Source organism: Mesoplodon mirus (genome assembly GCF_964341445.2).
Source record: "Mesoplodon mirus genome assembly, chromosome: 3".
Taxonomy (NCBI): Eukaryota; Metazoa; Chordata; class Mammalia; order Artiodactyla; family Ziphiidae; genus Mesoplodon; species Mesoplodon mirus.
In genome coordinates this window covers 121,725,633-121,753,098 of record NC_138978.1, presented here as the reverse complement: position 1 = coordinate 121,753,098, position 27,466 = coordinate 121,725,633, and the positions used below count along the sequence as shown (strand labels likewise).

General features: G+C 50.5%; 1 protein-coding gene across 2 annotated transcripts in view; it reads right to left on the bottom strand.

The window, feature by feature from the left end:
* Nucleotides 1-15,589: 15,589 nt before the first annotated feature.
* The window catches only part of KIRREL1 (kirre like nephrin family adhesion molecule 1), a 100,362-nt gene continuing 88,485 nt past the window's right edge, over nucleotides 15,590-27,466 (bottom strand). Inside the window, exons 5-15 of one of the 2 annotated variants that reach the window (XM_082613443.1) lie at nucleotides 26,420-26,570; nucleotides 25,272-25,377; nucleotides 24,975-25,123; nucleotides 24,658-24,785; nucleotides 23,793-23,919; nucleotides 23,602-23,702; nucleotides 21,761-21,959; nucleotides 20,361-20,468; nucleotides 20,056-20,195; nucleotides 19,383-19,460; nucleotides 15,590-19,140 (exon numbers count right to left, since the gene is read on the bottom strand). In XM_082613443.1, coding sequence (XP_082469569.1) covers nucleotides 18,664-19,140; nucleotides 19,383-19,460; nucleotides 20,056-20,195; nucleotides 20,361-20,468; nucleotides 21,761-21,959; nucleotides 23,602-23,702; nucleotides 23,793-23,919; nucleotides 24,658-24,785; nucleotides 24,975-25,123; nucleotides 25,272-25,377; nucleotides 26,420-26,570 — 1,764 coding nt within the window. In that variant the 3' untranslated portion in view covers nucleotides 15,590-18,663. Of the gene's footprint in view, nucleotides 19,141-19,382; nucleotides 19,461-20,055; nucleotides 20,196-20,360; nucleotides 20,469-21,760; nucleotides 21,960-23,601; nucleotides 23,703-23,792; nucleotides 23,968-24,657; nucleotides 24,786-24,974; nucleotides 25,124-25,271; nucleotides 25,378-26,419; nucleotides 26,571-27,466 lie in introns of both variants that reach the window. The other variant, XM_082613442.1, reaches the window with a different exon arrangement.

The following is a 27,466-nucleotide window of genomic DNA, read 5'->3' as shown; positions in this document are numbered from 1 at the left end:
CGCGCATCGCGCTCCCCACTCCCCGCTCACCGCTCACCGCTCCCCGCCCGCCCTGCTCCGGCTCCCGGCTCGCGCCTCGCCCCGCCACACTCCAGCAGAAGCCATTACAGAGAACAAACTACCTTCTTGTCTCCGAGATGGGTCCCCGGGGCGGAAGGCAAATTGCTTGCCTCGTGCATAATAAACCAGGCATGGAGAGGCGCGCGGAGGAGGCCGCGGCTGCCGGTGGGCAGAGACAGCGCCGCTGCGGCCACCGGGTCCGCAGCGCCGCCGGCGCCAGGCGCCCCCGGAGCCTGGAGACCCTGCCCGGGTGTGGGTGGCTGCACCGGGTGCCCGAGGGGTCAAGGGCGCGGGGGGATAGGTCCGGGAGAATCTCAGAACTCTTTAAATACCGGGTTGCCCCCCGTATGCCCATCCTGCATCCAGTCCACAGACAAGTTTGTGACTGTTGGCTGATCCCAGGAAAACCATACTTAGAGCTCCGTGTCTTTGTTGGGCCACTTGCTTCTGCCTGGAATGCCTTTCTTCCTGTGAAAAACTAGGCTGTCTTTCTCATCCTTCGAGTCCCTGCTCAGAGGGCAGTAGTTCTCACTCGGAACCCCCAACAGTTAACCAGCAATGGCTTTCTCTTTCTGCTAAGGTGGCACTGTGTTCAGATTCCTAGTATTTAGCAGTTATATCACATATTACATTTATTTGCATACAGGTAGGTCTCTGCTATTGGACTGCACATTTCTTTCTTTTTTATAAATGTATTTATTTTATTTATTTATTATTTTTGGCTCCGTTGCCGCACAAGGGCTTTCTCTAGTTGCTGCGAGCGGGGGCTGCTCTTCCTTGCAGTGTGCGGGCTTCTGACTGCAGTGGCTTCTCTCGTTGCGGAGCACGGGCTCTAGGTGTGCTGGCTTCAGTAGTTGTGGCTCGGGGACTCTAGAGCACAAGTTCAATAGTTGTGACGCACGGGCTTAGTTGCTTCGCGGCATGTGGGATCTTCCCAGACCAGGGATCGAACCTGTGTCCCCTGCATTGGCAGGTAGATTCTTAACCATTGTGCCACCAGGGAAGCCCCAAGGACTGCACATTCCTGAAGGACAGAAAGCATTATTTACTTATCTCCATACCCCAGAGACTTAGCACAGTGTCCAGTACTGAGTCATTGAATGAAAGAATGAATGAGTGTAAAAAATGAAACTAGAGGTCCAGATCAATTCATCACATGTTCTTCTCCTCCCCTTACTATTGGCTTCCTGCAATTCCTGTTCTGCCCTATCTGAGATTCTATATAGGGCAGAGGGGCTATATATAGATGCTATATATTAGGTGAGGCTGAAACAGGAGGGAAGGGGGCAGGGTACAACCTTTGGGAGAATTGCATAGCCATAGGACATGACAAAAACTGGTTGGAACCAACTAGGTCCAAGATGGTGAAAAATTTGACTTCCAGTGGACCTTGAGCCTCATTATATGCTCATTGTAATACATTAGCATGCTAAGTGACACACCCACCAGCGCCATGACAGTTCTGAGGAGGACCATCAAAGATCAGAAAGTGGGCAGTGGCCCAATTCCTGGAAGTCTCCACCCCTTCCTCGAAACAGTTGGAAAAATCCTCCCACTCATTAGCCTCGGAAATTACCCAGCCCATTAAAACTAACCATGCCATATTTCTGGGCTTCTCGCCTTCATGACCCATACTCTGTCTATGGAGTGTGTTTCTCCCAAGGCCTCTTGCTTTCTGAGATGGCCCACACTACGTCTGTGCAATGTGTTTCTCTCTAAATAAATCCACTTCTTACCTATCACTTTGTCTCACTGAATTCTTTCTTCGATGAGACATCAAGAACCTGAGCTTCATTAAGTCCTGAGACCAGGTGTGTGATCTCAGTTAAAAGACTGGGGGTTCAAGTCCCAATCTGAGTTACATGGTTTCAAAACCTCCCCAGGGGAGATAAACCATCCTCAGGAACTGTGTAGGAAGAAGACATTGAGGAAGGAAAAGGATACATGTGGAGTCCAGTCCCTGACTCATGAGGAAGCCATGCAAATAAACAGTGACAACCTCGTGTACTAAGTATATAGAAAGAGAAAAGCAGGGGAGCCAGAGTTTTTCCTGAGATAGGCCAACAATCACAAACTTGTCTGTGACCCTGGGTCCAGGGATGGGGACACAGGAAAGGAGCACCTGGGAGGAGCCCATAATCCAGACATGGGCAGGAGGTAAGAAAATCTCCAGGCAGGAGGCAAAGCTCAGGAGTTAGCTAGGAAAAGGTGAAAGGGGATGGACAAGTATTTCAAGGAGAGAACCCATTCCAAGGAGGCAGGAAATGGCATGGCCCACATGATGGGGAACTGTAAGTAGACTCACAGGTGGTCTCCTTAAACCCTAGGAAGGGACTCAACAGGACACAAAGCTGGACAGAGGGGGTCAGCTCATGGAAGCCCTCGACTGACTTGTTAATAGGCTTAATTTTGTCCTGACCTTGACAGGGAGCCATGGAATGATTTCAAGGACTAGAGTATCACATCAGATTTGCATTTTAGAAGGATTATTTCAGCAGCCGAGTCAAGTATGGATTAGATGGGGTCAGGCTGGAGACAGAAAGATTGGATAGGAGGCTCTTATATTAATCTGGACAAGAAGTGAAGAAAGTCTGGACTAAGGTAGCCATAATGGAAATGGGGAAGAGCAGCAAGGCTGGAGCATAAGCAAGGAAGCAGAATCAGCAGGTCTTGGTGACTGATTGGATATGAGGCGTGAGGAAGGGGCAAAAGACAAGCCTGGCTCCCAAGGTTTTAGACTAAGAAGCTGGGTAAAAGGAGACCCCATCCAAGGAAGAAAAGATGGGTTTCGTAGGTAGATCATGTTTATTTGAGGTGCTGGGGGGATATTAAGAAAATGTAGGTCTGCAACTCTGAAGGAAGCTATGCTGGAGATAGAGGTTTGAGAGTCATCAGTGTAACCTTGGTAGCTTAAAGACAAAAGAATAGATGACATTACCTTCAAAAGTGTGGGTAGAGGGAGAAGGGAGAAGATCCAAGACAAAACACTGGTTACTGCCTGCATTTAAGGGACAGATAGAGGAAGAGGAGCCCACTTCAGCAGAGAAGGGGTAGTCAGAGAGGTGGGGGGAAATTCGAGTTGACACCACAGAGCAAAAGGGAGAGTCTTAGGCATGGCCATTAGTGTGAAATGCTACAGACAGGACAAGGAAGTATCAGGAAAGACTTTAAAAGGGACAAAAAAAGGTTATTGGATGTCCTGTCTCACTTCCCCATCAAGGTTATCTCTGCTTTTCATTGTCTATCAGCTATTTTACAACCCTCTAATTTGTAGAAAACTGATAATGCAAATGATTCTTGTCCATAGAAATACAAATCAGTTGTGTATGGTACAGTGCAACTGATTAGTGCCTTGTGGACAAAAATTCACTTCAGGGGTTTTCCCTGGTGATGCAGTGGTTAAGAATCCGCCTGCCAATGCAGGGGACACAGGTTCAATCCCTGGTCTGAGAAGATCCCACATGCCATGGAGCAACTAAGCCCATGCGCCACAACTACTGAGCCTGCGCTCTAGAGCCCGCGAGCCACAACTACTGAGCCCACGTGCCACAACTACTGAAGCTCACATGCCTAGAGCCCGTGCTCTGCAAGAAGAGAAGCCACCACAACGAGAAACCTGCTCACTGCAATGAAGAGTGGCCCCCACTTGCCACAACTAGAGAAAGCCCGCGCAGCCCGTGCGCAGCAATGAAGACCCCACACAGCCAAAAATAAATAAATTTAAAAAAAATTAATTTTAGAATTCCTGGTTTACCTATCTGAGTGTGGTACTTTGACTTTTCCTTTGAATTAGTTAAAACATTTTACTGGATCTCTTATTAATTAATGGATTAAATACACTTTTTAACACATTCATTTTATATTTGTATGCAAATCATGATTTAACCTTTGTTTAAAAATGATCCTATAACAGAAGAAAATAACTGAAAAGCGACCATTGGATTTGACGACTAGAGCAAGATCTGTTTGGAAGGTTTCACAGGATCAGAAGATAGACTGTAGTGTGTTCAGGTGGGGAAGTGATAAAAACGAGGAAACACAGACAATGGATTTCCAGAAACTTGGCTGGGAATGGAAGGAGAGAGATTGGGTATTAGCTGGAGGGCACCATATTGTGGAAAGAAAGAAGTATTTCTTTTACGGCTGGCACCACAATTCCTTTTTAAAGTGTCAATACCTTGGTAAGCTGTGCTGGGTATAAATACATGACAGAAGCACAAATCGGGGGGGGGGCTAGAATGGGGTGCTATGGGATGACAAAAAAGGGTCACTTAATTTGACATGGGGGTGGAGGTCTTCCCTGAAAAGATAACTCCTGGTTTGAGTCTTTAAATAGGAGTGAGTTGAGTCTTTTTTTTTTTTTTTTTTCTTTTCTTTGCTGTGATTATGGAGTCCTGGAAGGAGTCAGAGATGTTGCACTGAGTCCATGCCAAGTATGAAGGAAACAAGCTGTGGTGGGAAAACCTTAGGGTCAAAAACTTCAATCCTTCCTCTTGCCACTGGTTTGCCATAAATATTATACAGAAGCCAAGGGTTCTGAATGGAAAATGGTGAGGAGCATTTTTAAATGTACTGCCCTGAAAATCTGAGTTGCTTCATTGCCACCCGGTTGGTATCCATCCATAGAAGACATCAAAATCATGGAATCCTGGTTGTTAGTGCTTAGAAGGAAACTTAGAGATCAGTGGTCCAATTCCCTGCCTTGTAAAAATGCCATTCTGGTCGTGTAAGTTCACTGATTTTTGACATATAAAAAGTGTGACAGATATAAAGTGTGAAGGTGTTTCCCTGCCCTCAGGGAGTTCATCGTCATTGACAGACTCCAGCTCCCTGAATCAGAGCTGCACAACTAGCCCACAGGCCTGAACTCAAATATTAGGGTTTTTGTCCTCAATCAACCAGAATTCCCAATGTTTCTACATTTGCCCTGAGGTTTTTTCTTCCCCCAATGGAGTTTTTAAGTCCAAGAGAAACCTGTGTCCAGTGCTGGAGATGCTGTGTCCTCCCATAAGGAAGGGACAATTCTTGAACAATGAGGTTTGTCTCTCTTTTCCTACCCTAGTGAGGGGCTGCCCTTTCAAAGGAGGATCTGAGATTCCAGCTCCTTTCTCTGACATGCAGACAGACCAAAGGGACAGGCATCCAAAAAAATTATTTTAATACGTGAAGAGACTGTTGATAACCCTTTGGGTTATTAGGAGAGAGCTGGAGGCCTGGGGGCTCTGAGGCCAGAAGTTTCTTGGGTTTATTTGCTGAGCTCTTCTGAGCTGTCCCACTAGGTATTGGGATGGAAGATAGGGGAATTCCCTTTAAGGCCTAGGTTCAGAGGGCCATTCTTCTGAACGTTGTACATAATCACATTTATGAAAGTGCTTGGCACATTTACTTAATAAATGCTAGCTTCTTCCCTATCCTAAGCACCCCCCAAACTTCAGGTAGTTTCATTGAAGAAAGGGGTCCAGGGAGCAAGAGAGCAAGGTCAGTGGAACTAGAGTGGTAAGTGACAAAGTGAGGATGGAGGTGGGCAGGGGCCAGCTAAGGTAGGGCCTGTTGGAAATGAAAGGAGTGTGGATTTTATTCTAAGTGGAATAGGAAGCCATAAGGCCCGGAGCAAAGGAGTGAAGTGATGTGATTTACATTTTAAAAGGATTACTCTGGTTGTGTTATTTTAGTTAAAGTCTAATTTTACAGTATTGATGGTGAAACTAAGAAGAGCTTCTTTTTTATCCCCAAGTAGGGTAACAATTCCTTAGGGAATCACTATCAATGCCCTGCTGTGGAGAACAGACTCTAGGGGCACAGAGAATGAAAGCAGAGAGACCACTTAGCCACTGCAAGAGTCTGGGCAGTGCCGAAGGACCATTGGACTAGAGGATAGCGGTGGAGGCCATGTGTTGTGGTGGGTTTGGGGAAACATGCTCATTTAATATCCAACTGTGCCAGCTCTTCCCTCGGCTGATGAAGTAGCATTATTATCTCCATTTTATGGATAAGAAAACTGAGACTCAGAAAGTTTCAGTAACTTGTCCAAGGTCACATGGTTAATAAATGGAGCGTGGACTACAACCCATATCTCCTGATTCTCAAACTGTACAGTTGACAGATCTAGATCCTGGAAGACAGGTCTGGGACATTGTGATGCCAGCCATTAAAAAATTCCAAGTAGGTCCATCACACAGAGCACTCCAAGTCTTGGGACACCAAAGAACCTAGGTTGAGGTGCCAGATATGGCGGTGGCTGAGCTGCTGGACCTGGGAACCCCTCTTCTTCCAACTCCTAGGGATTTTTGTCTGAGAATCTGGCACTATGTCCCATGGCAGTGGAGGGGATGGTTCTCAGGGCCATTGGAAGATCAGGGGGCCCCCACTCCTTCTTGAGGAAGAGCCAGAAGACAGTGTCTGTACTTATTGATGGTTAGGAGGTGAAGGAACGCAGAGAACCCTACTGGGTTGAGGTGGAGAACGCTCCCTCAGACTAGTGGGGTGCAATGGGGAAGGTTGTTTCTTACCAGTTGTTCAGAACTCACTCAGAAGGCAAGATGTGGAAGAGACAGGAAACCATATCATAAGAGAAATGGTCTGAAGAATCAGAAGTATTTAACTCAGAAAAGAGGTATCTCAGAAGAGACATGACATCATGATAACTACATTTCAATATCAAAAGGGTCATTTGGGAAAAGGGGGTGGCGACTACAGACAGCATTGCCCTGAGGCAGAATTATAGCCATTGGGAGAAAATTGCAAGGAGGCAGATTCATGCTCAGTAGAAGGAAGAAATGTCTTCCAATTAATCCTGCCATAATAATAGAAGAGCCTGTTGTTTTTTTTAAGTAGTAATAATAAATTAACAATACTGCATGTTTACATCTATTAGGTTGAACCATATAACATTGCTAATGTTCGACCATTTCTGATCTACAAAAACAGCAATTTCATATGGCTTGACTTACTACATTTTCCCATCTCAGAATAATTTCCAAAGTCCTTTTAATGGCCTACAAGTCCTCACAGGATCTGTTTGACCCCACCTTTCTTTCTAATAGGATTTCATACCAACTCTCTCTACTTCCCCTTGGACAGACCCCTTGCTTGGCCTTGAACCCTCTAAACTCATTTCTTGCCTCAGGGCTTTGCAGCTGCTGTTCCCTTTGCCTAGAATATCCTTTTTCCAAATTTACCTTTCCTTTTCTCTTAGAGGCTTTCTCTGACCACCCAACATAAAGTCCGTCCCCCACTGTCCCCTGTATTCCGCTCTGCGTCCCTTCAGAGTACTTATCCGTTATCTGACATACACCTATTTGTTTATTGTCCATCTCCCATGATTATAATATAAATGCTACGAGAGCAGGGACCTTGCATTGTTCCCTGCTGTACCCCCAGGGTTTGGAACAGTGCCAGACATATGGTGAATGTTCAATAAATATTTTTTGCATGAATGAAGGAACGATTTTTATCAATGAGGAAACTGAGGCCCAAAGAGGTCAAATGATTTTCCCAAAGGCATAGAGCTGGTGCCTGGAAAAGCTGGAGGGAAGCCCAAACATTCAGATTCCAAAGCCCAGACTCCATAAAAAGCCACCCTGCTTTTCAGTCCCCTGATGGCCTTGACGCAGAACCCACTTGTCTCTGAGGACGAATAGTGTCTCCTCCTTTGGGTCCATAGTTGGACCAGATGGCCCCAGAGATGCCTTCAATGTCTGAGATTCCCTTCACCACAGGCAAGCATCTATTTTAGTGAGGGCTCTGAGAAGAGTAAGATTTTGGTCACCTCTCAGGCTGTAGCATCACTGAGGATCCAGACTAGGAGGGTTGACACAATACTGTTTGCAAAGAAATCCTAACCTATGTCTCTTTTGGGGAGTTGGAACATTTATCTGAGCCTCAAAATATGAAATATTCCCCAGTTTGCAAATGAATGCAGGATGTGTTTGCATAGCGACCGCCAAGAGAGCAGTATTATGTGGAGAGGAACAGAAAGACAAAGCTCCACGGTTCAGTTCTGGAAACTGATGGCTCTGCTCTCCCCGGGAGGCTGTCTCTGTGTAGCTAATTACAATGAGTAAAAGAAGTGGGAGAGTGAGTGCTGATGAAGTGATCTTTCTCCTCCCCCAGGTTCCTGCTTTGCAAAGAGTTGGTCTTTTGGTTTTAGAACCCTGGGGACCATAAAGATGTTCTCTATTGTACCCAGCTGGATGGGCACATTCTCCCAATAGCAGGTCACTGTTAGAGCTGCCAGTATCTTGTGTGCACGTGTAGGGGTGGGGGGTACGGTTGTAGGAGCAATGTGTGTGGCATGGGATGCAGTAGAGTAGCGATGGTGTGGGGTGGGGGTGGGATGCTAGCGTGTTAATAGACCCAAGTAATCAACTCACATTTAAATAGCATTTAGCAATTTACAAAGGGCTTTTGTGTACCTCATCTCATTGTGTGTTCACAACATTTTACAGATAAAGAAAAGGCAGCTCAGAAAGATGTGCTGACCTGCCCTGAATCGGAGTTCCAGGAGGCACTGCTGGGATTTTTTTTTACAGTTTATTTATTTATGGTTGCCTTAGGTCTTCGTTGCTGTGCGCGGGCCCTCTCTAGTTGCAGCGAGCAGGGGCCACTCCTCGTTGCAGTCCGCAGGCCTCTCATTGCGGTGGCTTCTCTTGTTGAGGAACTCGGGCTCTAGGAGCATGGGCTCAGTAGTTGTGGCTCACTGGCTCCAGAGCGCAGGCCCAGTAGTTGTGGCGCAGGGGCCCAGGTGCTCCGCAGCATGTGGGATCCTCCCGGACCAGGGCTCAAACCCGTGTCCCCTGCATTGGCAGGTGGATTCCTAACCACTGTGCCACCAGGGGAGCCCCAAGCACTGCTGGGATTTTAACCTAAATATACTCATTCCAGATTCCATGCTCTTTTCATAACCCCTGGGCATTGTTGACATCTTTGGTGATGTCTCTAAGGAGAGGGGCAAAGGGGAGGGAGGCAGATGCCCACTGTTCTCCTTTCTCCAGGCTAACACAAGGTAACATTTACTGAGTACTCACGTGCTGAGAACTTTGCTAAGCACCGTTATATGGGATAGGAAGTCTTAGTCCATTTCACAGGGAGACAGGTGCGACACAGAGAGATAAAGGAACTTACTGTAGGGGAACAGAATTTGCCACCCTAAAATATGTTTTTAGCATGTTGTTTTAATCTCGTTATTTTCTGTGAAACAGTAGACTTGGGAAGGGCTCTGAAAACCGAGTAGGCGTTGCCCTATTGTAAGAAACATTTACATCTGTAAGGGAAATCTCCATTTGTCTAGATGTCTCCCTCCCTGTACCAAGAAGAGGAGGATGACCAAATCTCTAGAAGTTCTCACCAAAGAAGAAGGCAAAGACTTAAATCTGCATCATAATCACCCTTGTTTGCTGGGTGATTATAACCTCCCATAACTGACCCTCCCCACCCTCAACCTCGGTTTTTGTCTTTAGCTGAGGATGGTATTTAAGGGAAGGGCTTTGGTCAGTTTGGTGAGTTACTCAGTTTTCCTGGGTCTCTCTCCTGTGTACATGTTACTAAATTTTTGTTTGATTTTCTCCTGTTAATCTGCTTCATGTCAATTTAATTCTTAGACCAGCCAGTAGAACCTAGAAGGGTAGAAGAAAATGTCTTCATCCCCAACATTATCCAAGGTCAAGCAGGAGGAAGAGGTGAAGCTGTGTATTAATCAGGATAGGACACACTGTGTTGCAGTAACAAACAGCTCCAAAATTTCAATATCTTAACAAAACAAAGATTCACTTCTCCCTCAAACTACATGTTTATCATGGGTTGTCAGAGAAGCTCTGCTTCACATCATTACTCAGGGGCCCAGGCCGAGAGGGACTCCACTTTTATGAAGCTGCACCATCTGGAATAAATGAGCTCCTGTCGCTATGGCAGGTGAAGAAAGAGCTGGAGGGTCTCACAGTAGCAATTAAATGCTTTGGTCTGGAAGTGACATGTCATTTTTGTTTATAGAACACTGGCCAAAACTAAGCAGGCTGGCCTTGTCCAATAGCCAGGGGACTCAAATAGAGGACTCAATATTAGTGAGTACTGGTAATGTCTATCAGCTTGGCAGACTGACTTGAGAGCCCATGTTTTAATCACCGTGCCATCCCACTTCATCAAGGATGGACTCCTCCAGGGTAAATTCCCTTTATGCGTTATGTTTGTGGGTTTGGTTCCCTTCCCTTCATCCCTGCATTCCTTTAGCACATATTGAGCAACTATATGCCAGGGACTCTGTTAGATGATAAGCCTTCCAGTGCCTTTATTTTAAGAGGAAAGTACTAATGTGTTATACACAAAACCCTGTGATCAAAGCAAACAGTTACCAATGAGATCAGTGAGAGGCAGCTCACCTGTCCAGAGACTTGCTAGGAGGGAGAGAAGGTGAGTACATAATGAATCAGGCAAGGCTTCCTGGAAGAGATGGCCTTTGAGCTGGGCCCTAAACATATGCAAAATTTGGAAATAGGAAGGTAAAGGGACATGGGCATTCCAGGCAGAGAAAAGAGCCTAGACAAAAGCACAGAGGCAGCAAAGTGCAGGAGTATGCCAAATAAGGCATGATTCTGTCAGACTGTCTTGAAATGTTGGGTAAGTGAAAGGGAAGGCTAAATGGTCTGATCTTTTGGAAAGGTGATCTTGGGGTAGGTCTTGGAGGACTTTGAAGTTCACCCCTTTGGTGTGAAGGTACAGACAAGAGCACATTTGTGCCAAGGGCAAGAGCTCCTGCTGTGAGGCAGGATACCTCCCAAGGAAGAAGTAGCTTGTTAAACTCTGCAAAGAGTGGTGATAAAGGTGATAAAGGGCCTGCTGGTGTCATTACTGTTAGGAGAATGACTGACTGAAACCGCCTACCCTGGCCAGGCACCATAGTAACCACTTGCATGAATATCTTAAACAGGAGGCCCTGGTAAGGAATTCGGAGCTAACAGACTACCACCAACCAGAAGAATTCAGGAAAGGTCAAAAGGAGAGAGGAGACACCAGTCCTACTAACCTCCCAGAATCCTCCTCGCTGGAATCCATCTTGGCTGAGTGATGTGTGCGACACCAGGAAGGACCCTGAGTCACAACGATTGGCCAGAGACAACCCAGAAACTAAGCCCATCACCATAAAACCCGAGACTATGAGCCACGTGGGAGAGCAGTTCTCCTGGTCCTCCTGCTCTCCACCCCAGCGCCCCTTCCCAATAAAGTCTCCTGCTTTGTCAGCACATGTGTCTCCTCAGATAATTCATTTCCGAGTGTTAGACAAGAGCCCACTCTAGGGCCCTGGAAGGGATCCCCCTTCCTGCAACATTATTACTTGTCTTCAGGCTGGGGGTGACTTAAGGGAAGGGCTTGGGCCCCTGTCACAGGAAGAGGCCTAATACATGAGACAGGTTTCTGCGGCCTATCTAGTGCCTAGATATGAGAGTGGGTTCCCCCTAAAACCAAGTCCCCATCGAGCTTATGACTAATCTCTCCATCTAAAACTTTATTCCGTTTCTTGTCCCACCCCTGTTCCCCTCAGGATTGAGGAATATCAAGGAAAAGTGGGAATTGAAACTGAGCAAGACCCTGCAGGACGCTCCTGGGTACAGAAGCATTTCTGTGTCCCTCACTTCTTATTGTGGAAAAAAGCTTTAGTCTCCTAGGTCTTCCCTGAGTTCGAAAGAGCAGACTCAAGCAGTTACTAATTAGGGAAGTGAGGGGATGCAGAAACAAAGGAAAAGCAGTCAAGAAACAATAGTTCAGTGATGGACAGAGTCCTAGTTCCTCCTCAAGGGACACACCTAACAGTTTGACACACATCTTTGAGTTGTTCTGTGGGAACGAAGATGCCCACCCAGGTGGAGAATGGTGACTACATGCTGACCACAAGTCCATAGACCCCAGACTGGCTGGAACCAGAAGACTGATGATTAAGATTCCCGAAACACGACTCTGTTATCTCACCACCAACCAGAAAGAAAAAAGTCATGCTCCCTGCAACCTTCATCCGAAAATGCTGCCTTTAAAAACCTTATACCTTGGCCAGTCAGTAAGATGAATCCGAGAAACGTCTCCCATCTTCTTGGTCAGTGTCCTCTTAATCAATAAACCTTTCTCTGCCCCAAACTCCAATGTTTCAGTTTGTTTGGGCTCACTGTATGTAGGGCACATGAACTTGGGTTTGACAACAAGTATCGTGTGGTGCCCTATACAGCTCACAGACTTGTCCTAAAGTACCTGCTGGCCTTGGGCTGGGCTCTGGGGATGCAGAGAGGAATAAAATGCATCCCAAGCAGATACAAAGCACAGGAAACACCCCACCTAACACTACTTGGCCTAACAGAATTCACTTGGCCTCCATGTTTGCACAAACTTGCTTCTTCTCATTTCTCTCGCTCTCTCTCTCTCTCTCTTAACTCTGTTTGCTTCTGGATTCCAACTATCATGCCATATTTTACCTATGCCAGTTCAACTTACCTGGCTGTAGCCTCGAGATTCACCTTGCACGGAGGCCTCTTATTCCCATCCAGGTTGGACGTCCCTTGAGCTACCTACAGGCTCTGGTCCAGGACACACTCCAAACTGCAGCCCCCACTGCATCCTGCCCCACCCTCTGTAGTAGCTCTGGGTTGTGCCCTACAACATTCTTGGAAATGGGTTGCATTATCTCTAAAGTATTTTTTTTCAGCTCTCTTACATCCCTAGCTCTGACTGTGCTCTGTGTCCCTTGTGTACAAAAAGGCTACTGTGGACCATCTTTAGTTTGCTGGATTGTTAACTGGATGAGGGAAACAATAAACCCTTGTATTTCTTTAGTGATTTATAGCTTTCAAAAACATTATCTGAAAACAATTTTTTCCCCCAGTTATCCTCAAACACTCCTGTGAAAAGAGTAAAGTAAAATCTTTGCAAATTCTACTAAACTCGGAGAATTTAGAATTTCTCAGCAGGATGGCCTCTGTGTGTGTGTACTGCTGCACCATCTGTTTTTTCATTGTTTCACTTCAAGTTCAAAGGGTTAGCGACCTGGAAACTTTGCCTTTTACCCAAACAACTACATTTCAAATAAGTGAAATCAGTCTTGTTCATCCTCACACTCCCAAACCCTTCGGGATTTGGATCCCAGATTCATTCTCCCCCCACCCCACCCCCATTTCCTATCCCCATAATCAGATTTGGCACAGAACATTTGGATGCTGTGTTCCAAAAGCACAGAGCCTCTGGCTGTTTATCCCTGAACTGCCATAATTGGCCTCAGGCTTCTGCAACAGACACAAACTGGTGAATAAAATGTGTTTGCCCCACAGCCTGGAGGTGACACAAATATATAGTCTCTGCCATCTCAATCCAAAAATCTATCTTTTCCTCCAACTTAGATCATTTCACCCCAAATCAGGCAAGCTTTTAAGTAAGTAGAGTTGCTCGTGCATTAAACAACACAAAACATGGTACTTTTTAAAACATTTATATTTATATATATAAAAAAATTAAATATATATAATATATAGTGTGCTTGAGACTAAAAATATAGTACATAATATTTAAAAAAAAGGAAAATGAAAAAAGGCAGAATAGGAAAAAGTGTGAGGGACACACAGATACACATTGCTAAAAATCTACGATGGTTTGTCCTAACAAAAATAATATTTTTTTTTCCTCTTCTCTTAATTATCATCATGGATCCATTTATTATCAGGGTTTGGGTGGAGAAAATTTAACTGGAGCCAGAAGCGGTGGTTGTAATCCCAAGAATAGTGGGGTAGAAAAGGGGACCACAGGGAGCCCTGGGCCTCATTCTGGTGTAATTGGAGGCAGCAGCCGAATCTTCTGGGTCACTATTGCTAGAAAGATTGCGTCGAGAATTTGATTGTATTGGCAACTTGGCTGCTCTCTCCCCAGAATTAGGGGTCCCCCCAGGGGGAAGCATCTGAAGATCCCCAGAAGTGAACAGAAGAACCCATGGCCCACCAACACTTGCAAAGGCCAGTGGCTGGGGACAGCAAAATGCCAGGATCAGGGGACAGGAGAGTGGTAGGAATGAGTGATAGCTCTATGCAAACAGAGTTATTATTATCATTATTGTTATTATTTTTAAGGGCAGGCTTGTACCAGAACCGCCCAGTATGGCCTGTGACTTCTGCGCAGCAATTATTCCTCCAGGGACAGGGCCTGGAGCTCCCTCACAGTGATGCAAGAAAATGGGATTCTGCCCCACCCCCCCATCTCCCAAACTGAGGAATCTCCTGAGCCACACATCTTTCCATCCTCTTCCAGCAGCACAGAAATGGAAGGTCAGGACCCAGCTGATAAGTGAGGCCAGTGCCTTACAGAAAGAGGCTGGCCTCCAGGAAAGGAGAGGTATCATGGAGGGATAAGGGGGAGGCAGGGAGAAGGGGATGGGTTATTTAAATGCTAATTTTATAGCCTCTTCACAAAAATAAATGCCTTTCCAATTACATCCCTTGGTCTGTGCACCTCAATGTTCTATTATCACCTCCTTACTGGTCCCACCAGGGTCAGAAGCTTCACTAATGCCTTCCAGGTGATTCTCTCGACATGCAGAAGGGCCCGTAGGGGCACAGAGTGGTGACCTGGCTCAGGACACACAGCACTAAGTTGGCAGAGAAGCCAGGGTTTCCGAGGCTGGGGTGCTTGGGCGCGCAGCAGTGGGGAGAGAACTGCCCTCACGGCAGAGTGAGGCAGTGACTGAGCCAGTTCAGTGCAACTGGGCTCTTAGCTTTAACGTGGTTTTCTCCAAACCCGAATGGCCCAACACTGCTACGTACATGGGTCAAGTACACTGAAAGACCATCTGATTCCATGTGAAAGAGCCCAGGACTTGTGGCTCCCGACAGAGCACCACCCGTTTAACGAGAGGGCACCAGGGTGAGAGACTCCAGGGCTCCATCCTGTAAAGCAGAAAAGGCTGCCCTCAAAATTATAAGGAAAGCAGCACCTGCTGAGACAAGGAGAAGGTGCAGTGCCTGGAGACGGGGTGAGGATGGGGTGGGAATCAAACAAACATCTTTCATCCCGTGCAGGACATCTGTGAGAGTATAGCTCTGCTCCCATCCCTGGCTGCTTTCCTTTCTGACTTATGGTGGGTTTTGCTTCATGCATACTTTGTGGCTAGACTTGGATGGATTTGGGATTTAGGATGCAAGTCAGGCCCTCCACAAGGAGACTGTGGGTCATCCAGAATCACAAGAACCTCTTCAAGACCCAGAACTTAAGTCAAAAACTGCTGGACTCCCTCTTCACTCTACCAGCTGCCCTTCTGAACTGCACCTGCAGAGAGGCCAGCTGTTCTCACGCCTTGCCCTCTGGCTCGAGACACCTTAGCCTGCAGGCTTCCCCTTGCTCAGTAAGTGAGGCTGGCTGTCCCCAGGCCACGGGAGTGTTCCTGAGGACTGGGGTGGAGGGTGGCTGCTTCCATTTCTCCCTATGGAGAAGGCTGCCTGAAACTTGGGTGCACAGTGAAGGAAACTCACCATGCCCTGACCTAGCCAGAGACACCTTTGCAAAACTGTTAGGATTCTGAGTGGGGGGCAGCACAATGGCCAAAGGATAACCCACATCAATTTCACTGAGGTTTAGGATATGCTTTTTGTTGCTGTTTGGGATTAAGGGGTTTCTAGTGGAAATTCATTCACAACACTTCTGACAAGTTGATGAAGCCCACAGTGAAAGCTTCTTTCAAGATAGGAGAACCTTTCAATTCTCCCATCCCTCCACTGCTCAGTTACTGTTCCCAAATCCTTGCTAGGGATGGCAGGCCCTTCCACCTCACCAAATGAATGCAGCAAGAGCAGGATAACTCGAGGTTTGTGCAACTCTCCCCCCCTCCTCATCATAAAGACCAGAAAATAGGGGACAATGAACCTAAAGAGGTTAGGCCAAGGTCACGCAGTAAATGGCAGCTTCAGAACTGGGTCCCACGTCTCCCGACCCCTTGCTCTTCCCACCAAAACTAAAATGGCCAAGGCAGTCAGGATCACCAAAGTGACCACATCAAGTACTGAGGCACCATGCTGGGGGACTCCAGCCTCAGACAGCAACCCTCCATGCTCAAGGGCGCCTGCCACTCCCCAGAAAAGCAATTCCACTGGCTTAACAGGTCGGTCCCAATTCAGATTCTGGTCAGACCAGAGTGCAAGTTGCAGAGGGCAGAGATGGCCTTGGTTGCTGACATCTCCTTGTGCCTTGCATGGTGCTTGCTTGATACCCAGGTACTGTAACGTGTTAAGGAACAGCGAACAGGGAAGTAGCTCTGTATCTGGCTTCCAAAACCCATGGTTCCTGCAGTGTCAGCTGAGTTACCGAGTGACCTCAGGGCCTCCTCCTCTCCATCAACAGAATGGACCCAGCACTAAAACCAAAAAGGAGTAAACAAGCGAATGTGGCCAAACCCCTAATAAAAATAAATGTCTTTTGGAATATTCCTGTTTAAAAAGCCACCCTCTTTAGATTTTAACTGTTTAGATTACCCATGGCTTCTGTGAAAATCATCAGAATATGCATGAATTTGCACAGGAACCTGCATCCTTAACAGACCTTGTCACTGAGCTCACAGAAAAGGAATCCACAGGCAGGAGTCAGCTTCCAGGGGTGAGGGTGGAATAGCATAGCGCTGGGAGCCTGTATGATGCCTCTGTAAGGACCGGTCCTCGGGACTTGCCCCCGGTGAAGTGGAGGAGGATGCAGAGGCAGTTTGAGAGGCTGGAACTAGAACTACTTTCTTCCTGGGTATGAGCAGGTCCTTACCAGCCAAGGGATGGCGAGGAATGTCACCCCACAGAGCCATCCGCAAAGGTGGCGATGGCCCGTGACTGATGGGCATGTAACTCATTAAAGCGAACATGACTAATGAACGGCGACCACGAGAAAGGGCAAAGCGCATTCTGGGGATTGCAACAGAGGACCTGCCGGCTCAGGGCCCAGCAAGGGGAAGAGCAGACCCTGCTTCTTGGAAAGGGGAGGCTGGGGCAGGGGAGTGAGTTCTCTTTGGAGCGCCGGTTCTCTTTGGTCAGAAGGTGGCGGCTGAGAATGTGGAATGCATGTGCAGGCGTGCGTGCACGTGTGTAGATGGAGGTGAGGGTGGGCGTGGGGGGCCGCCTGGGCCGTGGCTGCCTGCAGTGCCCTTCCGCGTGACCTTACCAGGTCCGCCCTTCCTCTTACCAGGCCCCCTCGCCCGTCTGTCCCCTAAACTCTGCAACACTTGGCAGTGAGTTTGCGCTCACAAAACCTGCTCCCTGTGCAGCCACCCACCCAGGGCCGGTCAACCAAAGCTGGACACTCAAGGCACTGAAACTGGAAGAAGGAATCTGATTGGTCCAAGAAAAAAACAGACACTTAACAAACAAAAACCCATCTAAAGAGAACATCTCCCATGCCCCCGGGAAGGTGGCCTCTCTAACCAGCTGGTTGGCCCTAGGGTGGGACAGCACAGCCTGACAGCCAGGCCCCTCCCTGTCCTATCAGGGCCCATCGGATGACAGGTCTCACTGCCTGAATGTTTAAAAATGGATTCAAAGTGCTTCGAGATTGAAAGAGTAATGGAAGATGTTGGGAATCTGGTGAAGAACAGATGCCCCCTTTCCTTTCCACTGGGACTTGTATTTGGGTGGGGGACTCCCTACAGCTTTTTTGCTTTTTTTCTCCAAATGAGGTGTTTATTGTTTTTTGTTGTCTTTGAAAATTAGCCTATCGCACTCCCACCCTCACCCCACCACTCCCCAGGCATGCTAGAGAGTTAAAGCCAGGAAGTGGGGCAGACTGGGGAGGGGAGGGGGCTTGGGGGGGCTCACTCTAGCGTGGGTTCTGGAAACTGCTATATAGCACACTGCTGTCTGGCTAGTGACTCAGGACATGGTTCCTGACATTTCCTTCTCCATCACGACCCCCTGGCTTATCTGGCCGGCCCAGCACAGAGGAGAAGCAAAGGGGGCAGCACTACGGGACATACCTGGATCCCTCTGCAGGCAGACAGACGGGTGTCCCCATGGGCAACCAGGATGACCGGCACTTTACTCCCAGCTGAAGGAGGGCTGGATCTGAACTCGGTGCCAGGACTAAATAAATCCAAGGTCCTTTCTGCAGTCCCAAGGAGGGAGAGATGCATCCAAGGTATGAACGCAGACAACAGATGGACTGGCCAGGCGATCCCACTTCCACCTATCTGTACCAGAGCCACCCACCCCTACACTTCATGCCCCCTGGGCCAAAGCCTGTTCATCTCCACATGACCCCCTGTCTACTCACGGGAGATCAGAGGGGTGGGATAGAAAGGGAATGCTAAAAAGTGCCCCCTCTGCTCTCCGCAACCTTCACTTTCCCCGTCCCCAGGCTGGGGCCAGGCGAGAGTGCAGATCAGAAGAGACACATCCTCCCGAAGAAGAGGGAAGGGCAGGCCCAGGAGGCTGGGGCATGCACAGAGCACCATCCTCGGGACGGGGTGTTTCCGGGAGACCTGCTCCCTGCCTGCCACGGTGGGAGGAGGAAGGCTGGTCCAGGACGGGAGCAACAACGAGCAATGCCCCTGAATATCAGGGAACAGCTGTGAGAGCCTTCTCCTCTGCCCCGCAGAGATGCCCCGGCCAGGCTCTAGCCCTACACGTGCGTCTGCATGCGCTGCTGGAACCTCTGGCCGTAGTCCGAGTGCTGGGAGGTGTAGGAGAACCGCGTGGCAGTGGCGTACTTGCCAATGGGGTCATATGCCTCATACGGGGTCCGCTCCAGGCCGGACGGAGGGGCCTGGGGGTAGCCCAGTCGGTAGGTGGGGTACCCTGCTGCCCCGGGGAAGGGATGGGAATTGAACTTCTCATAGTTCTCGTAGGACAGCTGGCTGGTGGTGTCGGTGCCAGTTGGGGCAGCAGGACCTGGGGGTGTGGGCTCAGGGCCGTAGTCAGAGGCCGGGGCCCGGCTGTAGGTGTTGAGCTGGGCATAGCCGCTGGAGTGGGAGAGGCGGGAAGAGGGGCGGCCGTCGAAGCGGGCAGGGCCAGGGGCACGGTAGTCAGCATAGAGCACTGCCCTGGAAGACGGGCGGTCTTCGTGGGCACGCACATTGTAGTAGCCATTGGTGGGATCCTGGGGGGCAACGAGAGAAGAGGATGGACGAGGGGAGTCTCTCTTGGGGGAAGGGTGTCATCTCGTCATGGCCCTCTGGGCCTCCTTCTCTGGCTCTGCCCTGGGCTCTCAGCCAATAACTCCCCACCTCCTGTTTCCTCCTGACCGCTCCTCCCCAAACCTGCCCTCACTTCCACCCTGCAGGCCCTCAGAGCCCCTGTTCCCACCAGCCCCCGTGCGCTGGCCCCTCCCCGCTTTCCCACCTTCATCTCATACTCCTCCCGGGTGTCGATGGTGTCACAGCGCAGGTCCTGCTTCAGGTCCACGTCATCCTTGAAGGACTGCAGAGCAGCAAGAGTGGGGCATCAGGAGACGGACACCCTGCTCTTGTCCTTCCTTGCCTACCGTATCCCCACACCCAGAGGTCACCTATGAAGGGGAAGCGTCTGGGGTCATGGGCAGCCTTGAACTCTGTGTCCTCTCCCAGCAGAGGTTCTGGGATGTGGTGGGAAGAGGCCAGAGACCTGGGTTCTAGCACCAATTCTGTCGCTAACATGCAATGCTTGGGTACGTCCCTGCCCCTTTCTGGGGCTCTTTCCTCATCTGAGCAATGAGGCACTTGGGCCAGAAAACTTCTAGGGGTTTCCAGTTCTGATACTCTGTAGGTGGAGGCTGGGGTGAAGGAAGCCTGTGCTAGGCCACACCTGCCTGTCCTCTAATGGAGGGAAATTAGCCTGGGGAGCGTGGGCACGTGGATGTGTTTATGAATGTGCATGTGCACATATATGTATGTGTGTGAGCGTGTGAGCCTATGGGGGACGGAGCAGGGCCAAGGTAGGATGACTGAGGGAGGAGAGAGCAACAGTATTGGTGAGCTGGGCTGCAGCCGGTCCCAAGATTGTGGGGAGAGCTGGGCCAGGGAGGAGGGACCCTTACCGAGTAGATGGCCTTCATGACACGGGTTGCCGTGGAGACGCTGGCAGCATCGTCCTCCCGGTCAGAATGCATCGTGAGTGGCTCCCGGTTCACTGTTTCCACCTTGATGTCCAGCTTTCTCAGGGTCACGTCTTTGCGACCTGGGACAGGAGGAGCAGCCTGGACGCTTTCTGCCAGCCTCTGCAGAGGCTGCTTCTGGACCCACCTGGCCTGGGGAGCGCCGCTGTCAACCCCCTCACCTCTCCCAGGCCCTGCCTGTTGGGGACCCCCAGGAGGGCTGAGGCCTGAGCAGGGCCCATACTCACTGCCTTTGCGGCGCCGGTAGAGGAAGAACACCAGGGCGATGAAGAAGAAGATGAGCAGGATGCCTGCGCCGATGGTGGCCCCGGCGATGATGCCCACAGGTAACACCTCTTCAGATGAGGGAAGGAAAAGGGGGAGGGTCAGGATGGGGGCACACGGAGGATCTGAGCTCAGTGCTGGCTGAAGGTGAGGACAGCCGAGCTCCGTGCCCCCCTGGATTGTGCACAGGTTTTATGTTTCAGCTGAGCTGTGTACAGTTAAAGTCAAGGTGGGATTTGAGAGGAAGTCTGCACTGTTTGGGTTTAGACCTGTGCTGCAGCTTCATCAGAATTGGGATCAGCTTGACCCTGGCCTTGGTGGTCCATCTGTCCCTCTCTTGCAGCCCACCTGTGTGTGAGGCTTGTCTCTCCTTCCTGGGTTGGGCTCTTGTCTGAGGTCAGCTGTCCCCACATTCTCCCATCTGCCATGTGTTCTGACCTCTTTCACTGCCTTCTCCACACACACCATTGTGACTGTTCCATCTGTACCTACCCTCCCAGGGCTCAAACAGTTCTGGTTGGTTCCCCCTGCTCCCCAGAGATGAGAAGGACCCAGGAATCCTGCCTCCAGCTTTTTCTCCCTTCCTGGCTGTCCGGGATGGATCAGATCCATGTAAGTCTCTTCTCCTCCAGAAAGCCTTCCCTGCAGAGCCCCGCCTCACTCTATTACTCTGTTCTTCTCCACCAACCCCTTGCTCTTGCTGGTGTCTTCAGCTAAGAAAGACTCGAGGGGACCCCCAGTTATTTTCCCCCATCTCCCATGTCAAATGGCTAGTTCTCATTTTAAAAAAAAAGAGGAGGAGGGGGCTCTTTTCCTCATCAGAGGTGGGAGCTTCCAAAAAAGTCAAAGGCATGATGTATCTTTCATCACAGTAGAAGTGCCTTAAGGGAGGGACTATGTGTCTCCTACCAGACTAAGGATTCGTGAAGAGGTAGGGGAACCGAAGCTTCCTGGGCACCTATTCTATGCCAGGTACTTCAGGAATATCTTCTCATTTAATCCTCACACCAACCCAGTGAGGTGGGGAGTTTTACTCCCTTTCACAGATCGTTTCATTTTTCTCCACCTGAAGTCATTTGCTACGACTCTGTAAGTTCTCCACTGAACTGAAAGTTCCCGGAGGGCAAGGAGTGTGTTCGCTCACATGTGTCCCTGCAGCTCCTAGAGGGGGTGGCTGGCACAGAGCAGATGCTCAATAAGTGTTTAAAAATGCGAGTGGGTTTTCCACCTGAGCGCCAAGGCCAGGCTCTGGTGGGCAGGCGCAGGAGGGAGCTGTCTCTCTGAGCCCTGCCCCCAGAGAGGAGAGGGAGCAGAGTCCCCGGGCCGCCCCGCGCCCTGGCCGCACAGCCAGTACTGCTGTCACCTCGCTCTTCCAGCTGGATGATGGCTGTGCCTGGGCCGAAGCTGTTCCAGGCTGTGCAGTTGTAGTGGGTCTGAAAGTCGGCCTCCATGACGTTGTTGATGGTGAGCGTGGACAGGACCCCGCTGCCTGAATTGGTCCTCTCCACCGTGTAGCGTTCCAGGGTCCCCACCTCCAGGAAGTTCTCCTTCCATGCCCATGCCTGGGGGGGGGGAGGGCAGGATGAGATAAGGAAGAGGCAGGTGGCGGAAACACCTGACCCACCCTCCAGGCATCCTCACATCCTCACCCCATGTGCTCTTAAGCCCAGCCCCACACTTGCCCTGAAACAAGCCCAAGTCGCACCTGCTGCCTCAAACCCTGGCATCAAACCTCCAGTCTAGGAGAAGCAGCGGTTCCGAAACATGCCTGCAGTATGTGCTAGGCCCATTCAAATACGCTCAGAGACACTCTTTAACATGCAGATTCCCGGGGCTTATCTCCTACATTTGACTCTCCAGGGCAGAGGCCCAGGAATCTCTATTTTGTTGTTGCTGCCTTTGTTGGGGCAAGGGAGAGCAATTTTATTCGGAAAGCCAGCAGGCCCAGAAGATGGTCGACTACTGTCCCAAAGACCCACCTTCTCCATGTTAGAATTCAGGCTTCTTTGATTGGGAATCTCTATTTTTGTAACAACCCCAGCGGATCCAATAAAGCAACATGTGGGACCCCTGATGTGGTAAAACAAATCCTGGGTGGAGAGCCAAGAACCCTGGGCTCTAGGCCTGACTCTCGCCTCGAGCCCTGTGTAGCCTCCCCTTCCCTCTCTGGGTCTCAGTTTCCTATAAAAGGAGAGGACCGGGCTAGAGGCAGACAATGCTCCAGCTTTCCTCCAGCTCTGATAGTCTGAGATTCTAACTAAAGATAACTTAACCTTCAACCTCACCTTTAACCACTCCACAGCTGGCCCTACATAGCCCACTGGCTCTGCAGACTCATCCACAGACCCTTATAATGAGTGGGCATTGGCACCGGAGAGCTGTCTCTCCTAGGCTCTTCCATCCCCGACCCCCTAGCCGGGGCATCCCCCCTTTGTGTCCCCTGCCTCAGAGTGGAACCCAAGGGAGGGAGAGCCACTGAGAACTGCCTCCTTTCCAGGGATCAGTCCTCCTAGCTCTGCAAGGAAAGCCCCCCCTGGGAGCCAAGCCGCCCGCTGCCCAGGTGGCCATGGTAATGAAGTGTCTCTGGGCAGCCGTGGAGTTAGCCAAATGGTCATTAAATGTGATGAGGGGTTTGACGGTTAATGGTCACAGAAGGAATTAATGGTTCATGGTGTGGGGGAGAGGGAGGGGGGCAGAGAGTGGCATGGGGGCTGGTAGGAGGAGGAAGGCAGAAGAAGGGAGAGGAGGGGATGACAGGGTGGGACAGAACTGAGGGGTCAGGGCGGAGGGGCAGAAGGCAGAGGAGAGAGCAAGGAAGAGATCGGGAGGCTGAGGAAAGGGGAGGAGACGAGGGAGAGGACAGAGCAGGAGTGAAAGCCCAGGGGAACCAACAGCATAGCCAGGGGGGCTCCACCAGGCCTTTCACACGTGTTGTCACCTCACGTCTCACGGCAACCCTGTTTGGTACGGATCACTGCCCCTATTTTATGGATGAGGAAACTGAGGTTCCAAATAACAAGTAACTGGCTCAGGGTCACACAACAAGTAAGAGAGGAGATGGCATTTGAACAGGAAGACGGACAGAGGGACAGAGTCAGAGGATGAGAAGCACAGGGCGCAGGAAAGGCCTGGGGAAAGTGGGAGGAGGCTGAGCCAAGCAGAGAAGCAAGCGGCTGCCGGCCCGAGGCCAGCCCCAGCACTCACAATGCGGTCTGGGGGTGGCGTGCTCCCGATGAAACACTCCACCTTGCCACCGTCACCCCGGACGGCGTACTGCACGGCCTCGCTGGAGATAATGGGGGGCCCTGCAAGCAAGAAGACGTGGTCAGGGCCAGCTGGAACCTCCAGTGCCTGCCTCCCCCTCACAGGCCCCCCTCCCACCTCAGGCCACTCACCATTCACATAAAGTGGCACCTCCCGCTCGGCCACTCCGATCCGAGGCACGATGGCCCGGCAGGTATAGGTGCCGGCATCGGCCTGGGTCACCGACTTCAGCAGCAGCTGGTTGCTGTTACTCAGGACCTGGGCAGAGAGAGCAGCCTCGGGTGGGGAGCCAGGAGGCCTGGGCCCCTAGATCCGTGCGGGCCCCCGCATCGGAGGCATTGGAAAGAAAGCAGGAAGGGCCACAAGTGAATTCCCAGAAGGGAAACAGGGTCCCGTGTCTATCTGGTCCATCCCCTGACTCTAAATAGGCTGGCATTTATTTAGACACATCATCTCTTTATATAAGAGCGGGCAGAAGTGGGTGGAGGCTCAAGAGGGCAGGTGAGGCTGCCACTGTTCTATACAGAGGATGCAGCCGCTTCTGGTCATCTGTTCTAGTGCTTCTCTAACCAAATGAGGTAGGAAGTTTCACTCTGAAATCCCTCTTTTTTGCAACTGTGGCCCAAACTGTCCAAGGCAGGTCGCTGTAGAGCGGCACAATTCAGCCTTCTTTTCTCTAGTGAGTCATCCCAGCTGCTCCACCCTCCTAGCAGCATTCTTTTACCAGGTCTCTTGCCACCGCGGCAATTCCACTCGGGCCCCCTGCCCCCCTCCCACCCCACAGGTCATCACATCCCTCCCACTGCCACTGCGGCAGCCTGCCGAGGAGGGTGGGGTTGATTGCAAGCACCGTCCTTCTCTTCCAAATCCCGAGAACTTGGAAATAGCCCAGGTTCAACTTGAAAAATAATGCTGCACCTCCTATGCCCCCTCTCTCCCCAGCCTGTGGCCAGGCTCCTTCCTTCCAGCGTCCCGGAGAGGCAGCAAGCTTCTTACCATGTTTGAGTCCTTTTTGGTCCAGGTGAGGGTGAGCGGGGGATTCCCAACCCAGACACAGGTGAGGGTCACATCAGAGCCAATGTCTGTGGTTGTGGGTTTGGGGTCCACTACAATCCGGGGGGCAACTGAGGTAGAAAGGAACAGCCCGTTAGAGTCTGAGTCTCCCTGGGGGTCGGGTCCAATCGCTGTCCTCTTCCTTCTCCTGTCCTGCCTCCTCCCCACGCCCCCTCAGCTTCAGGGAGCCCCGCCAGCCCCACCCCAGGCCCTTTAAAGCCCCCGCCCTCTATCCCCACCCCCGCCCTGCAGCTACTCACAGTGGACATTGACTAACGTGCTGACATTGGTGCTTCCCACTTTGTTGTAAACCTCACAGGACACAGGCTCCGTGAAGAAGGAGTAATCAACATTCGTCTCATAGCGACTCTCGTGGGCGTCTTCGATCAGAAAGCCCCCCTTGGCCCACCTGGGGGAACAGGCAACACAGAGAGGGGTCGGGCCTTGGAGCCCTCTCACTCACGTCCAGTGGCCTGTCCTCCTCAGCCCCCCACTCCTGGCCTCAAGGGCCGCCCAGTATCGTTCCCCAGAGTGTGCCCGGCCCCTGCCCCTCCCACCTGTAGCCCAGGATCTCAGGGTTGGCTGTGGCCTGGCATGTAAAGACGACGCGCTCGCCCTCCTGCACCGTCTGTGGCTCAATGGACAGGGTCACCGTAGGAGGGTCTGCAAAGCAGAGGACTGGAAGTCAGGGTCTTTTCTGTCCCTCAAATTTCTTTTTCTCTCTCTAGCACACACACTCAGACCTCACCCGCGTGGTGACCCGGGAATCTGACTGAGCAGTGTACCAGCTCCAATAAATAAGCCTTCTTCACTTGTATTCCAGGAGCCTCTAGGGGCCGGCTAGGGTGACGACCAAGGATGATACCAGAGGGACAAATTAGTCAGAAGGTGTATTGACGGACCGTGACCACTAGGCGTCAGTGTGGGCTCGTTAGGCTCACTGACCGGGATGGGGGTGGGGCATCTCTCCAATAGCTGCCACTCTCCCACCCTTCTCTGGGGAGTGGGAGAGTTTATTGAGCACTTACCAAGTAGCATACTCCATGCTAGATGCTCTTACACTATATCTCACTTAATGCTCACAACCCTGAGAAGCAGGTACAGGTCCACAATCCCTTATCTGAAACCCCGGGAACTAGATGTGTTTCAGAATTTGGGATATTTCAAGGGTTAGAAAGGTAACGGCGGGCACAGACTGTTTACTGTGTAAGACGCCAGCACAGTCTGGGCAATATCCCACAGACACACGCATTAATACATCTGCAGTGAAATGTATAGCTATTCCAATTAAGTGGGTTAAATAAAAGACTACGAAGAGCCTCGGTTCAGGTTTTGCCACCCAAGCACTTTTGGTTTAGAATTTCCGATAAGGGATTGTAGGCCTGCATTTTATTTTCTGCACGTATACCGAATTAGAAACTGAGGCTCAGAGAGATTATGTCATTGCCCAAAGTCACACGGCTTAAACCCGGGAACTGCCTGGCTCACAGCTGATGCCTCTTCTACCAGCCCTCAGAGTTCAAACCAGGGAATCCAAGATGACAAAGAAATGGTGCATCTGTCCCAGGGCGCCTGGGGGATTCTTCTGTGCTTCTCAAAGGGTGCTGCCCCCCGCCCTTCCCGGGCTCCTTCCCAGGACGCCACTCAAGGTGCACATTCCCCCCACCCCACGATCCCTGCCTCCTCCCCAGGAGGACGTGCTCACGGTGCACGTCGAGCTCGATGGACGTCTCCTTGCCACTCGGGATGGCCTCGTTCACGCTGCGGCAGGTGAAGACACGCCCAATATCCAGGTCTGTGGGGTTGATGAGCAGCTGGCTGATGGTGGTCTCCCTCTTCCCATCCTTCAGCAGTTCCTGGGGTGGGGGAGACAAGGGTGGGAGACACGGTTAAGCTAAAAGCCCCCTCCTCTGCTCTCAGGGTGACCCGCTCAGAGCTGGCTCGCTGGAGGGGTATTTAACCTGAAGCTCAACCCTCCCCCAGGAGGTAGGAGGAGCCCCTACCTCCTCCCCAGGTTTGGGTTGGTTTCGTTTTTAATTAATAGACTTTATTATTTTTTTAAGAGAAGTTTTAAGTTTACATTAAAGTTGAATAGAAAATACAGAGAGTTCCTGTATACCCTCCTCTCTGGCCCCCCAGTTTCCCCTATTATTAATTAACATGATGCACTAGTGTGATACATGTGTTACAACTGATGAACCAACATTGGTACCAATACTAACGAAAGCCCATAGTTTACATTAGAGTTCACTCTGTGTGTTGTACAGTTTTCCCCATGGTTTTGAGTCCCATTCCTGGAATCCCCTGAGTCCAGCCCAAGTCCCTCCTCCTCTGGAAAGTCTTCCTTTGCTATCCCAGCCCTCAGGACTCTCTCCCCAGCCTGAACTTGTGCCCCTTGCAGGCAGTCTGTTGTCCACACCACTCTGGTCACATCTGGCCTTGCCTCTTAGGCACCGTGCATGTGTGTTTCAGTGCTGGGTCTCTCCTGCTAGACCATAAACTCCTTGAGGGCAGGGAAGGGACTCACAGGCTCAAAGTCTCATACCAGCTCAGTGATATCCAACCTGAGGTCCCTGGACATGATCACAGGAACACTTGGGCTGTTTTCCATATTGTACACTGCCTAAGGGAAACCATACTGTTAAGCAAAGTAGGGGCCCACAGTTTGACAGCAATATATAGGCATCCTTGCTGGGCCCGATGTGGTACCAGAACAGCACCAGCCCAGTGCAGTAACACCAGCTCCCTCCTG